The sequence below is a fragment of the Miscanthus floridulus genome, chromosome 10, assembly GCF_019320115.1.
Source record: "Miscanthus floridulus cultivar M001 chromosome 10, ASM1932011v1, whole genome shotgun sequence".
Taxonomy (NCBI): domain Eukaryota; kingdom Viridiplantae; phylum Streptophyta; class Magnoliopsida; order Poales; family Poaceae; genus Miscanthus; species Miscanthus floridulus.
In genome coordinates, this window is record NC_089589.1 from 36231277 (window position 1) to 36245706 (window position 14430).

A 14430-nucleotide genomic window follows, 5' to 3' on the forward strand; every position below is an offset into this window, starting at 1 on the left:
AAATTACAATAAAAAACCTTAAACCTAGTTTAACTGCATTATTTTCCATGTAAAAATATATTTGAACAACCTTTTGATATTTTATTAATTTTTATCTATTTTTATAAAAATATTTCTAGTCCGATTTACCTCCTTGAACTTTAAAGTTAGTCCAATTTACCCCCTCTGACATAGCGTCACATCAGTAAAACCACCATCAAAACCGTCAGGGTGCAAAAGTGAATGATTTTTAAAAGTTGAGAGGGGTTAAAAAAAACTGGTTTTATATAAATCAAAGAGGAAAATCAAACAACCGTGATAGTTGAGGGAGGTAAATTGGACTTCTTCCGAAAAAAACCCTCTTAGGAATATGGCTCCAGACTGCTGCGCATGTGCTAATGTGCCTTCAGTCCATTAGGGTGCCTCTAGTATTTTTAGGAATTTTCTAGGAAATTTTCTATACAAGGAAAAGGCACAGCAAAAGTTTATATGTACAAAGCTACATGTAGGACCCGTCAACGGTCACCACTAGCTGCCTACTGTGCTAGTCCTCAGCACTGATTTTTTTACAATTTGGCCCTTTTTTGAAAGTTTCTCACGAATAGACCCCTGGTGGAAAGAATTCAGGAAATGGACCCTTAGCTCGGCGCCATTGAAGCTGGCGCCGAGCTAGGCGCCAGCGTCTCTGGCGTCAAGCTCCTGGGCATGGACGATGACCTGCTAGGGGGCTCGGCGCCGTAGATCTTGGTGCTGAGCTCGACACCGTAGTGACTGGCGCCGAGCTCCCTGCATTTAACCCCGGCCCAACCTTCTTGCCCGAGCGTTCTTCCTCTTCTTTCTCCTCCCTCTCGAGTTTTTCTCTCTCCACTTCACCCTACCTCACGAATCGTCATATTGGACCTTGAAAACCTTGATTTGATCCGTAGATCTTCGAGAGCAAGGTATCCTCGCTCCCCTCGTTTTTTCGCATCGATTCGGTATATATTAGTTGAATTTTTGAACCTAAGAATTGTCATCACTTAGGGTTTCATTGTATCCCTCAATATATGTATTATACAACCGTAGGTTGATTTCAAGGCGTCGAAAAAGCTAGCAAACCTAGGCGCATGTAGTTATGTTATGGGTTCATTGTTGTGGATCAAATGAGAAACCCTAGGTTTAGGATTTAATGTTAACTACTTTCGGTTCTTAGAACGAAATTGGTTGTATTGTAGTTATGGTTCTCATTGATATTTATTTGTGATGTTTTGATTTATGTTTGTTAAATTACATCCGTTTTGTTAGATGCAAGAAATATTTCAGGAGGAGTTTTGGCGAAAATGAGGTCGTCCTCGAGAATTATACCCCGACGCGTCTAGCAAAGATGCCCCCGTCCCTCCTAACCTCCCTATCCCTAACTGTGACTGTGGTTTTCTGGCCCATGTTTTTCAATCAAAACATCCGAACACAGCGACGCGTTGCTTCTACACATGTAGTCAGTTTAATATAAGAAATTGTTTGCACTATCCTTTTTCTTTATTTGTGTAAGTATGCTACTAATATTTTGTTGGAATCTCGTTGTGTATGACCATGAGAGGTGATTTTTCTTTCAGTGGATCGATGGTGCAAACAAGTTTGATCCTAGGTACCTCTTTTTCGATGATTGGTTTAGAGGGAGACATCCACGTGAGCACTTCAAGCGGTGGGTTCCACCCCCCCTAACCCTCTGCTAATGACGGCTAAGGAGAAGCACCTAGCCGCAGTTAGACGACTCAAGGAACCTCCTCTGTGCGATTGCGGAGATCGAGCTGTGATAAACCCTGAGAATACGTTGGAGTTTGTGTGTCCAAACAAGCATGAAGTAAGTGCAAAGTGTATGTGTTGAAATCTTGAGCTATATGTGTTCATGTACTAATGTCTCATTATTTAGGTGTTTTCAATGGCGAAGTGTCGTTTCAAGGAGTGGTTGTATGGTTCTAAGAACCAATAGCCGGAAGAACCGCGGAGGGTTAAGGAAAAGAAGAAAGAAAGGGTAATCTACAAAGCACCTTCTGTCATGTGCGAATGTGCTGTAAAATCCAACTATGGCCTAGTCCCTTTGGAGCTTGGAATAGGCCATTATTGCGGCCATATGATTGAGTATGATGAGGTTCATTATTTTTCTGGTAAACATGAAATCGTATTTTGTTTGTTTTGCTAAGACATATATGATATAATATTTCTTTTGAATAGAGCACTAGGAAATGCAGTTGGGAATGTTATGATGGTCAAGCTAAGTTCTTGGATGAACTGAAGAAGAGGCAACTAATTGCACAGAAGAGGGGATATGGACTTGACTACGTCAACCTATTCATTAAACATCACAAAGAAAAGATGCGTGAGTTTGCTAGACAGCGCGGTATTTATAACCCGATCAATGTTGGGCTTAACAAATAGGGATTGGAGAAGCGGATGACGTTAGAGGTGGAGAGGGCAAGGAATGAGGCAAGAGAGGAGACAAGAGTACAGATGCAGGTCTTGAATAAGCATGTTGCTACATTATGTGCCAGTGAGTGCTTGAAAACCTTTTTTTTGTTGCCTGGTTTTAAATGTAATATAACCGCGTTGCTAACTAATTGCATTTTATACATGAAGGGATTGGTTGCAGCGGGGAACATGCCGTAGAGGTGGCTCGTGCAAGGTATGAGGAGAAGAAGTTAGATGACCATAGATCGCGAGCTGGTCGCACCGTTCAATCACTGATTGTGTCGTCTGATGAGGGAGACGAGGATGAGGACAACACTGCCAGACTAAGTGAGCTCATTGCTCTAGCAGAGGTGGGCATGCAGGCGTAGGAGGTTGAGGACGACACTAGCAGACTTAGCGAGCTCATCGCTCTAGCAGAGGCGGGCATGCAGGCACAGGACGCTGAGGACAACACTGGCAGACTGAGCGAGTTCATCGCTCTAGCAGAGGCGGGCTTACAGGCGGAGGAGGATGACGATGCGTTCTTCACTCAGGTCGCAGTGGCCGCAGATGAAGCGGAGGCCGCTTACTACAAGCGACAGACAGGTTAGAGCAACGCAGTTGAGCCTAGCCACAGCAATAGGGTTGTAGCAGAGGACTGGTACTCGGATGATGAGTTGCTTACTCAGTACGTTTCAGACTGAGGATTTGGAAGTGTATTTGCCCCTATGTCTACTGTCGGCACGTAGTTGTAGTATTAATATGTTGTGTAATGTGGCATAGTATTGAACTTTTCATTATGTGGTTGTTTTCATTATCTATGGTCTTAATATTCCGCTTAATGATATGGACGTATTAAAATGTGAACACGTGCTGCAAAAAAAACCTAACGACATACGGCATTATATAAATCAACACACGAAACACATCAAATGGCATGTGACTACATGTACCGAACCTAGGTATAGAGTTTCCTTCGACTAAACCTAACATGTCTTAGGTAATTAAACCATGCCTTAGGTAATTAAACCTAACATGCCTTAGGTAATTAAATATGGGTACATGTGAAAAAGATAAAGTCATCCTAGTAGTGTGGCCACATAGCAAATTGTGTTGCACCTTCTCCATAGTAGCCTCCTGTTGTTGTTGGTGGTGGTGGCGGGGGTGACGGGGGAGGCCCCTTGTTCTTGTGGTTAGGGCAAGTGCAATATGGATCCTTGCAGAGTGCCTCCTATGAATTGGCACCATTATTGTTGTCATCCTGTCCGTCGTCCTTGTAACTGATGCTAACTTCCCTTTCTAGATATAAGATACGGTCCTGTAGGTAGTAGATGTACTCCGCATGCGGATAAATAGGTCGAGGATTGACCCACCTACTGAACCCATAGTTTTCTTTGGCCAAGGAAGACTACAATAAGTATGTCGTGTAAGTTATATACAAGACAAACATATTGAAGAAACAAATAGTAATAGCAATTACCCATGCTCGCGGGCATTTGAAGAAACGACAACCTCCATCTATTCCCTCGGTGAACATCTGCACTAGGCAGTTCTCACCATGCATGCATTTTGGCCACTCTTCTTTCGTTTCATCGTATCCTCTCAGTGGTGCCTCTTTGGTGAAATCACTTTTGCTCTCAACTGGGAACCTCTCATAAAGAGCTTCCTCAAAGAAATCGGGACAAAGAGGACCCTCCCACCCCCAGGTAGTTCCCTTCCCCTTTCCTCTCCCTCTGGACGACCCTCCAAACATTGGTACTGCAATGAAAGCAAATGCTGAGGAGTGTTCTTCTTCCTTGTTGTGTGTGTGAATGAGAGGGAGTGAGTGGTTATTTATAGGTTGAGAGGAGGAATGGAGGCCTCTCAGTGTGCCATGTCAGCGATCCGTGTGCCTCTTCACCTAAGCCCTTAGATCAAACAATAATAAGATGGATGGTGGAGATAGAGTGGAGTTGTGCTTCCTTGCATGCCAGTACTATATCAGTGATGTGATAATTCGATGCTGTCCCTGTATCTAAAAAGTCTATGTTTATTGTCTGAAAAGCATAGATTCATTCATTGTTGCTTGGTAACCCTAGATTCATCTACAAAGCGTATGTACGATATGTTTGGATTATACACGTTCTAATAAATTTATAGTTAATCTGTGTACTACATTTGTGCCTTTGTAGAAGTGTAGTATGATTAATGTTTCATAGGAAAAATTCGCAAGAATTTGCCTTGTTTTAGGAGCATCCATAGTTACAAACAGAGACATCAATATATATTCCAAACATTTAATCATCCAAGGAGCATAATGCAACCACAACAAACATCACAACCAACATAATATGTCATGCAAAGTCCAAATAGTCCACAATGTCCTTACAGTCCCAAATAGTTATAGAAAAGTAAATACAAAATTCATAATAGTGCATACTAACAACTACCACATCCCTCACTACCTCCTACTCTTGCCCTTACCCTTGTGACCGAGAGCGCTCGTACTTGGAGTGTAAGGGTCACGCGGATGGCGTCGCCTAGTGCCTAGAGGCGGTGTAGGATGAGTCGAGGGAGCATCATGGAGCTGAGAGGGGCCAAGCTCCTCGTGCCTCTTATCCATGTCATCGTCATCGTCTTCCTCGTCCTCATCTCTGTCCCCTGTAGCTGCTTGACTAGAGGAACCCAAGCCTCCTCTTCCTGCGGAAGGAACGTACATGTCTTGCATCGTGTCTGTCCTGCAACCACAACGACTAGCCGCACCGCGTAGACGACGTGACAGCATCTATTGTACAAAACTATGTTAACTGAAAGAATATAATGTATTAATGATATGTTTGAAAGAATATTTTTAATCTTACGTCTAGGAAGCCAAGTATGTAGTCGTCATTGACTCTCGGCCGAACGCGCTCGATCTCTTCAACTGAGCATTTGAGTGTATTGCCCTGCAACAAAGTTCTCAATAATAATACTTCTGAACAGATAGCAATATGTTTTGTTTTCTTTTGTACAAGAATCTAACGTATTATAAGGGTTATACGGCTCGAAGGTTGCACTAACTACAATAGATAACTCCTAATGTCGGTCTAAGAATGCCTAATGTATTGTTATGCAACTTAATGTACAAAAATAAGGCAATTGGCTTACCACTCTATCCAAGATCGGTCCTGCCTCCACCTGCCTTCCTACACGAGTCCACTGGTCGTACACCGTGTATTAATCGTCGGAGGACTCGATGTCGGCGTAGTCAGCTTCGGTCCACTGTAGCCTCAGCCTGCACTGTGTCGCACGCTAGTACCAAGCTTGGTACCATCTGAACTCACGGTTCGTGTGCGGCTCATTGTTGTCGTCCACGTTGTCATGCATCTCCTCCCATTCCTCAATGAAGGACTAGTGGTGCCTCTCCCAGTAAAAAATCTTCTTGTTCCTCTGACAATCCAACCTACACGTATGTCATCATTACATGAATCCATGTATGTGTCACCATATTAATAGAAATGGACCATCATCATGAGACATTTGAAATATCAAAACACTTACTTGTGTAAGTCAACGCCAGTCAAGAACAGAGCCGTAGGCCAAAGCTGTCTCACTCCAAATTGGCGTGCAACCCTATCTGGCAGGTGGAACTCGACAGCATAGAAGCAGATTAGAGGGCACCTCATCCTATAGAAGTCGGCGGCGGCCCCACAAATGTTGCTCAGCTGAAAAGGAAGTGCGTCCTCTCCACCATACGGCTCCCACTCCACCTGCAACATGTCCAAATAAGATGTTAGATGGTATACTAATCCTTTTCCAAGCAGCATGGAAAATAAAATTTACTTACACTAGACGTCGTCAGCGTGTCTAGCTCGTTCGTGTACTCAATGTACGCCTGGTCTATCCTCATGTGCGGAACCCTGACCTGGTCCCAAAGGTACGCCCACGTCGGCTGGCGACTTGGAGGCTGACCTTGGAACCACTCACGATGATCTAGAACCTCTGGATGGCCAACTGGAAGACGAGTCCACATCCACAGTTGTAATAGGTACACGCATCCACCAAGTGACGGGTTCAATGAAGACCGGTGACACCCTCGCACAACTGACGGTATAGAAAACACAAGACTGCAGAGCCCTAGCTGTACTGACCCGCCTAGTCCCAGTCAGTGAGGCAGTGGATCCACATCCAGGACACACTATCACCCGTGGCGTCGGGAAAGAGAACACAGGCAAAAAGGTGTAGGATCCACACCTGGCAGTAGTACCCAACCATCTCCTCATCTACCTCCTTGGGGCACTGTGCGAACTCTTCATGTAGCCAGGAGATGGGAACTCCAGAAGTGCAGGCCCCTTGCTCGCCAAGCTCACGCCCAAGGCCTCCACTCGTGCTCTCCAGCCCTCTGACCTGCACTGTCCGGTGACTGGGTTGCCATGAATCCTTAGGCCTAGCATCTTTTGACAGTCCTGGAGCGAGACTGTCATCTCCTCGAAAGGTAGGTGGAAGCTGTGAGTCTCCGGCCGCCACCTATATTTAAGACAAAGCAAGATTACTTGTCAAAAAGTCAATCGCATGAACAAATGGCCATGGATGGAGGCAATGATTCACTTTAATACCTGTCTACCAACGCAGTTATGGCCGCTAAGTTGAACTTGGGCAACCCACGACGAACCTGAAAAGAGATGACATCTAGGCTAGCTCTTTGCAGGAAAGGAGTGTACCTGTCGTCGTACCGCATGTCCAAGAACCCACTGTGGGTTCTAGGACGAAGGTGCGGAAGGTCCTGCATCGAATAAAACATAGTCTCCTATTACTTCACGAACACATGTACGAATAAAACTTATAGATTATTACCTGCCCCAGCGCTATGAGACGTCCTCGGTGGGTCGCCTCGTACGTCGGGTCGAGCAGGTGGAATTGCTCCATCCTACAAAAAAGTGAATGAATTAGAATTCCAATATACAATGAAACATGAACTTAGAAATGTATAAGTAATTGACACAAATACAAGCATAAATTGAGACATGCATAATTAAATAATTGAATACGATAAATATAAAATAATAATATAAACCAATAGTCCTACCTCACTAATCTGTCAACGGCAACTTCGTGAGTTGTTGCCAAGTCTACCGCACTTGACGCACTCATACTGCTCGGGATCAGTAACAAATGGAGTTCCTCTCCCATGCCTAGTTCTTCCGGGTATCTGATCCATAACTATCCTGTGCCTCGTCCTCTGCTTTGATCCACGCTTGTTCCAATGGTAAGCTGGATCCGCAATGTACTTCGGCCCATCATATGGAGGTCACTCTCTAGGGTCCCAGAAAGGCACGAAGCGGGGGCTCCATGTGTTCACAAGTGTGTCGACACTGAACTCGTGAGGTATCCTCCTCTCGATATGATAGTTCCGATGCCTAGCTACTGCCACCAAATGAGAACATACAAAGTGGTATTGCCTTGGTTTACCACAAGTGCACTTGAAATCTTGGAGGACAAGCACATGTATCCTCGACTCTCGGACCTCACCGTCGGACGTTGTTCCGCCCCTATGCTTGACCTGATAAGTCCCTGTGGCGTGGTCAAAGCATGCAACCTCATGTGTGCCAGCCCTTTCTCTTGCCTTCTCTAGGTGTGCCTTTGGTTTTGGAGCCCATATCTCTCCATCACTCCGCAACTGCAATGCATGGGCTTGTCTATCGTTGAACCAGGCAATAAGCTTATAGAAGGTGAATTGAACGATTGCATTCACGGGCATACCATGTATCCCCAATAGCAACTTATTGAATGACTCTGCCATGTTGCTGCACTAAAACTCGTACCTCCAGCCACTGGCGTCGTGAGCTCTTGTCCATTTCTCCAAATCCCTCATCAAACCTGTGAACCATTGTCTACCTTCTGCATTTGATGTAGTTCTGACCTGCTCCAACTTTTCCTTAAAGTACTTGTCCTCAAGCTGTCGAGCAGCCTCCTAGAACAGATCAAAGTTACCCTTGACACCATCCTTCTGGAGTAGATTCTCGGCAAGGTGCCGAGTACACCAACGATGGTGCAACGGTGCATACCCCTCTATCTGCTCTCGCATGGCATTAAGTATGTCCTGATGCCTATCAGATATGACGCCAACCTCTCTGCCAAGCCCAACCACGTGTATCTAGACTAGCCTCAAGAACCATCCCCAACTGTTATTGTTCTCCTTCTCAACCAAGGCAAATGCCAAAGGAACCAACTTGTTGTTCGTGTCACAAGATATGGCTATAAGAAGTGTGCCCTGGTATTTGCCAATCAAGAACGTACCATCAATGGAGAAGACAGGACGACAGTGCCTAAAGGCCTCGACACATTGAGGGAAGCACCAGAAGTCATGGAAGAATATCTGCCTCCCATCCTTCCATGCATTAGGTTTTGGAATGTACTCATAATGCATGCCTGGATTCACCACTTTGATTGCATTGAAAAGAACTGGCAGCTGCTCATACCCATCCTCCCAGTCCCCATATATCATCTTCCACGCTCGCTGCTTAGCCCTCCATGCTTTACCATAAGTTATCACATATCCTCCATACAATGCTTCAACGGTCCTGATAATTGTCCTTACCTTCATGTTGGGTTCTCCTTGCAAAATTCCCATCAACCGCTTGGCAATGAGGGTAGATGTCAACTGCCGATGCCTCAGTGTCAGCTCATGGTCAGCACAATTGTGTGGCCCGACAACTTTTGTGATCTTCCATTTTCCGGTTAATTGTTGCTTCCTTGCACAAACCCTCCATGGGCAGCGTTCCTTGTCACACACAACTGTGTAACGGCGCTCCACATATGAATGCAATACCCTGTAAGGCCTCTTTCGTATCATTGCAAAAGCCTGCAACCACCTCTTCAAAGCAGGGAGGTCATTGAACACCCTCCCATTCTCAATTACCATGTTAGGACCGGCCTCAGGAGCTTCTAGGAGCTCATCATCACGTCCTTCTGCAAACGCCTGATCGGAATGAGCAAGATCGCTGAACTTGTGAACTCTAGGATCACAGCGGCCGGGAAAGATACGCCTCATCATATCAACATCACTCTCCGTCAGCTCTCCAACAGGGCGATCATCATCAGAATCAAGAGCCCTAGCCATCTCATATGGCTCCGAATCATGCATAATTTTAACACTATTTGACCCACGGAATCCATCTCCAAAGTGCACTTGCGCAGCAATAGGGGGCACATCCACATTCTCAGGAATGTCTCCTGCAACATCATTACAGAAATAAGGAAAGAATGAAAGAAATAGATGTAAGGAACGGGGTAAGCTCCCAAAAACCATGCAGTTAAGACACTTACTCGGATGATTCTGTGTCAAAGGGATCTCATAAGGAGGATCCGCCACGGAAAAATGAGTCTGACAACCATCTCCAAATACTGCATTGGGGGCAGATTGAGCATCGGGAACCGTAGGTGCAATCTACACATGCAGGTAAGGTTCCGAAATGGGAGGGTCGATGTATGCCTGATGATCCATTGCTGGGGTAAACCCATGAGGGATGGGATCAACTAACACCCGACGCACAACCACGTCCAAACATTGCAGCTGGCTCTTCATAGTTGATCTTACATAGTTCTTCCACTGATCCGCACAAACAATTGAGATCATTCGCCTGAAGATGTTCGGAGGACAACCTAGGTGCAGTACACCATCAACTACAATGCCATCATCTCCAAGGCAATGCAGCTCCTCCCGAGCCCTTGCAACCATGTCACTAAATGAAGGCCTATCATTGAATAGCACAGGCACGCTTTGCATGTCAAGAAACTCAACATATCCATAGCGATCGCTTTCAATGGTGCCTCTATGATATATGGTCACTAGGTTGTCCATCTAATTCAAACACATAACGAAACACAAGTCCTTTAGTCCAAATTAGATGATAGATAGTACCTAACAAGTACTTTCTAACTACAAACTAAGTATTCAAGATAGTAACTACGTATATATTTACAGTGTACTCACTAAATAGCTAGATCATATGTAGATAACTAAAAATGTAACTACATATCTAAGTAGCTATCTAACTATATCTATGTGCCTATGTGTCTATGTTTCTATCTATCTACATATATATCTCACTAGATCACTAACTAAATCAACTACCTGAGTCATCACATTAACTAATAAATAACAAATGCCAACTAAGTAGGTACATTGCATATTCATAATTTTTATCTTTCAAGGCCGGCGAACGATGGGCGTGGGTCAGGCCGAAGATCCAGGCCGGCGGTGGCGCGGCAGACAACAGCGGTGGCGCGCGGCGGGCGCGGGATGCCAGGGGCTACGCGCGGCGAGTTCGGCTCGACGGGCGCGGGAGGCATGCCGGCGGTGGACGGCGGCAAGATGGGGCGAGGCCAGCGGTGGAGGGCGGCAAGGCGGGCCGCGATCAAGGCCGACGGTGGAGGGCGAGGCGAGGACGGCGGCGGAAGGTGGCGGAGGCAGCGCGGCGCGCGTGGCGGCCAACCACGGGCAATAGCGCGGCGCGGGAGGCGGCGCAGCGCTACAGCACGCCGAGGCGCGGCGCGGGGCGAGGGGGCGGCCTCGGGTTGCGCGCGTGGGCACGGTGGTGGGCGCGGCGCGGCGGCGGTGGCGCGGCGGGGGCGGTGGTGGGCGCGGGCGTGGGAGCAGGCGCGGCTCGGCGCGGCACGGCGCGGGAGCGGGCGATGGCGCGGTGGCGCGGCGGGGGCGTGGGTGCGGGCGCGTGCGCGGCGGTGGCGCGGGCAAGGGCGGCGGCGTCAACGGCAGTGCTCGGCTAGGGCGAGAGGGAGAAGAAGAGATGAAAGGCGCGGGCCCGTTAGATATTTCCGAGCTCGGCGCCGGTCAATGCCAGCTCGTCCGTGCCCAGGAGCTCGGCGCCAGCATCAATGGCGCCTAGCTCGGCGCTAAGGGTCCATTTCCTGAATTCTTTCCGCCAGGGGTCTATTCGTGAGAAACTTTTAAAAAAAACTAAATTATAAAAAAGTCGGTCCTCAACACTATTCAGTGAACCAGTCTGGTGGTGTGAGTTTGTGGCCCATCTAGACTCTGTATATTTGGGGGGCCTGATTGATACGGATATAATGAAAACCTCACTTAGGCTAGCAAGTCAATTTGGCTCTCTCGCATAAACATGCAAAATCTTAGTTGCACTGTCCTCAAACCACTCAGGCCAAAGAATCAAACGTGAGGCTCACTCGGCAACCTTGCTTGGCAAGGCAAAACAGTGCCAAGCAAAAGGAACGAAACGACAAACGTGAGTCTACCGTTCCTCGCTCCATCGGTACCACCTGTCGTGCACGCACATGCTAGGTATCACACATTTGTAGGATTTAGGATGTACATTGTTGCATGTCAACATGCGGTTTCTAGAGGTCGTCATATGCAACGTCACGTAAGATTTTTGATGACATGAAAGAAAGAAAAAAAAAGTGAGAGATAGAGGTGGTTGTTTCATAAGAAAAACTTAGGACTATGAGACAACTATTCGAGATTATACGATTTAACTTTGTCATGTAATTTACAAACTTTTCTTCTTCGTTCAAGGATAATTGAATTGCTATAATAAGATAACCTATTGTATATATGATTAGGTTATTCAATCGTCTCATGATTACATGGCACTACATGATATCATCTATGAGACAAATCAATGTACTTGTCCTTACTATATGAACATTATAATCAAACAGCCTAGCTAGTCGCACAAAAAATAGTGCGACATGCCAAATTAAATTAACTTGCATTTTCCTTGGACTATGCATTTGGTTTATAGGTAATTTAATGTCGGTTATTATACTTGAATTTAGCTAAGATACGGCCGAAAGCAAAATAGGATAATCAGAATCCACAAACTTTGATAATTCAAGATAAACAATTGATGAGCTGTGACAAACTAATTAAGCATAAACTCATCTATTAAAGCTTTTCTAGATATATAACTTTTGCTATTGCATCTTGATGTATGTTATGTCAATATACATAGTACAAAATGTATGTATCTACAAAATGCAAAACAACAAACAATTTTTGAAAAGGAGGTAGTAGAACCCAATATGTTCACTATTAATTATTCATCAGAGTTCTAGAACCCAACAAAAAGCAAGCAAAAAGTCATCGACCTCTTTTTACATCCCTCATAAAATAGCAAACGGAAAGAAAGCATTGTGCATATTACAAACTGACGATCCTAGCTACCTATTCTAGCTCCAGCGCACTAGTAGAGAAATAACTTTTAATCCACTTCGAAATTTGGCTTTAGTCCCGGTATTTTTCGCGCTCGGGACTAGAGAAACCTTTAGTCCCAGTTGGTAGATCCAACCGGGACTAAAGGTCCCTGCCCAATGGCTACTGCGACAGGCTTTTACTGCAGGGGACCTTTAGTCCCGGTTGGATCTACCAACCGGAACTAAAGGTTAACTTTTACTCCCGGTTGGTCCCTCCAACCGGGAGTAAAAGTCTACTCCCGGCGGGAGGCGCTCTGTCCGGGACTAGAAAGGGACATTTAGTCCCGGTTGCTGTCTCCAACCGGGACTAAAGGTCCCCTCCTAGATACCCCTTCTTCCTCCCCGAGCCCGAGCTATTTCGAGCTCAGTGTTCTTGCTTCATCGCCGGCCTCTCTTCTTCCTCATCGCTGGTAATCACAAGATTTCTTCAATTCCTCCATCGATTCTTCGGTTCTAAAGGTTACTAACTTTATACTCTCATGTTTCATCAGTAGCATATCTCATTTTGTGGACTAGCTATATGTGGTTTTTTATGGTGGATTTTTTTTATTTGTAAGCCATTTAAGCTCAAAATCACTTTAAAGTTTGCATATTTGGATGAAGGAAGGTTAAAGTAGTTATTCAAAACTAGTATTCAGCTTTCATTTCTAGCATGCATAGCACACTTCATGGTTTAGAGATATAGAGAATTTTAGAGTTTTTTTAATTTTATTTGTTTATAAAATGTGAAATTTATATTATATTAAAAACGAGTATAGAGAGTAGATGGCAACTGCTTCCGGGTCCTCGACCTCTCATCAGGTTCCAAAGCGACTGAGGCCAGACCTCCCTCTCATTGCATGCGGCAAGTGTGAGGAGAAGATTGTGATGGAGTACCGGGTGAGGAAGGAGTGTCCCAACAAGGGCCGTATCTTCTACAAGTGTCCGGATCACAATGTGAGCTATTTTGTCGCATTTGATGATTATGGTTAATTTATACTTATTTTCATGATGATTATGATTAAAGTTCTAATTTTTTGTTTTAATTTCAGTGGGATGGCACTGGATGTTTAGGCTGGTAGTGGGAGGAAGAGTATGTTGAACATGTGCAAAACTCTCTTGCACAGGAGGCTACGGCGGCTGATGAGGCAGTGATACAGTGGAAGAAGTCCATAGATGTTGAACAAATGCTTGATCTGTTTGTTTTAGTTGGGATTGGTCGCGAAATCCTTATGCTGCTGAAGTGCATTTTAGCTTTAGTTTTTTTAGTGGTAGTTGGGATTGTCTACATTGTAGCGAGACTTTCATAAATTAATACCTTGTGTGGTGGCATGCATATCGTATAATTAACTAATTATGTTCTAGGTTTTAATATGGTATGTATGTCATGTAATGCAGATGATCCGGCATTGGATGTACAATGCTGATCGCCGCTCCCAAGAGTTCATTGAGGGCGTGCATTCTTTCTTACGTGTGGCCGAGGCAAACAAACGCGATGGTTTCATGTGTTGCCCATGTGCCATATGTAAGAATTTGAAGGAATATGCTAGCTCAAGGAGTCTTTATTCACACTTGTTGAAGTCGGGTTTCATGTCAAACTATATTTGTTGGACGAAGCACGGAGAAACCGGGGTTGTAATGGAAAAAGGTGAAGAAGAACAATGGGACGATGATGACATTATTGCTGAATATGGTGCCTTCAATGATATTGCAATGGGAGAAGCTGAAGAAGAGGTAGGGGCAGAAGATGAGCCCGCTGATGATCTTGGTCAGGCCATTCGTGACGCACAAAGAGAATGCGAAAGTGAAAAGGAGAAGATCAAGTTCGAGCGCATGCTAGAGGATCACAAGAAATTG

The 14430-nt window shown here is 45.3% G+C and overlaps 1 protein-coding gene across 1 annotated transcript; it reads left to right on the plus strand.

The window, feature by feature from the left end:
* Window positions 1-2849: 2849 nt before the first annotated feature.
* On the plus strand, window positions 2850-11148 carry LOC136488406 (uncharacterized). Its single transcript, XM_066485349.1, has 2 exons — window positions 2850-2957; window positions 10576-11148. The coding sequence occupies exons 1-2, from the start codon at window positions 2850-2852 to the stop codon at window positions 11146-11148; spliced, it is 681 nt and encodes a 226-aa protein (XP_066341446.1).
* Window positions 11149-14430: the final 3282 nt, after the last annotated feature.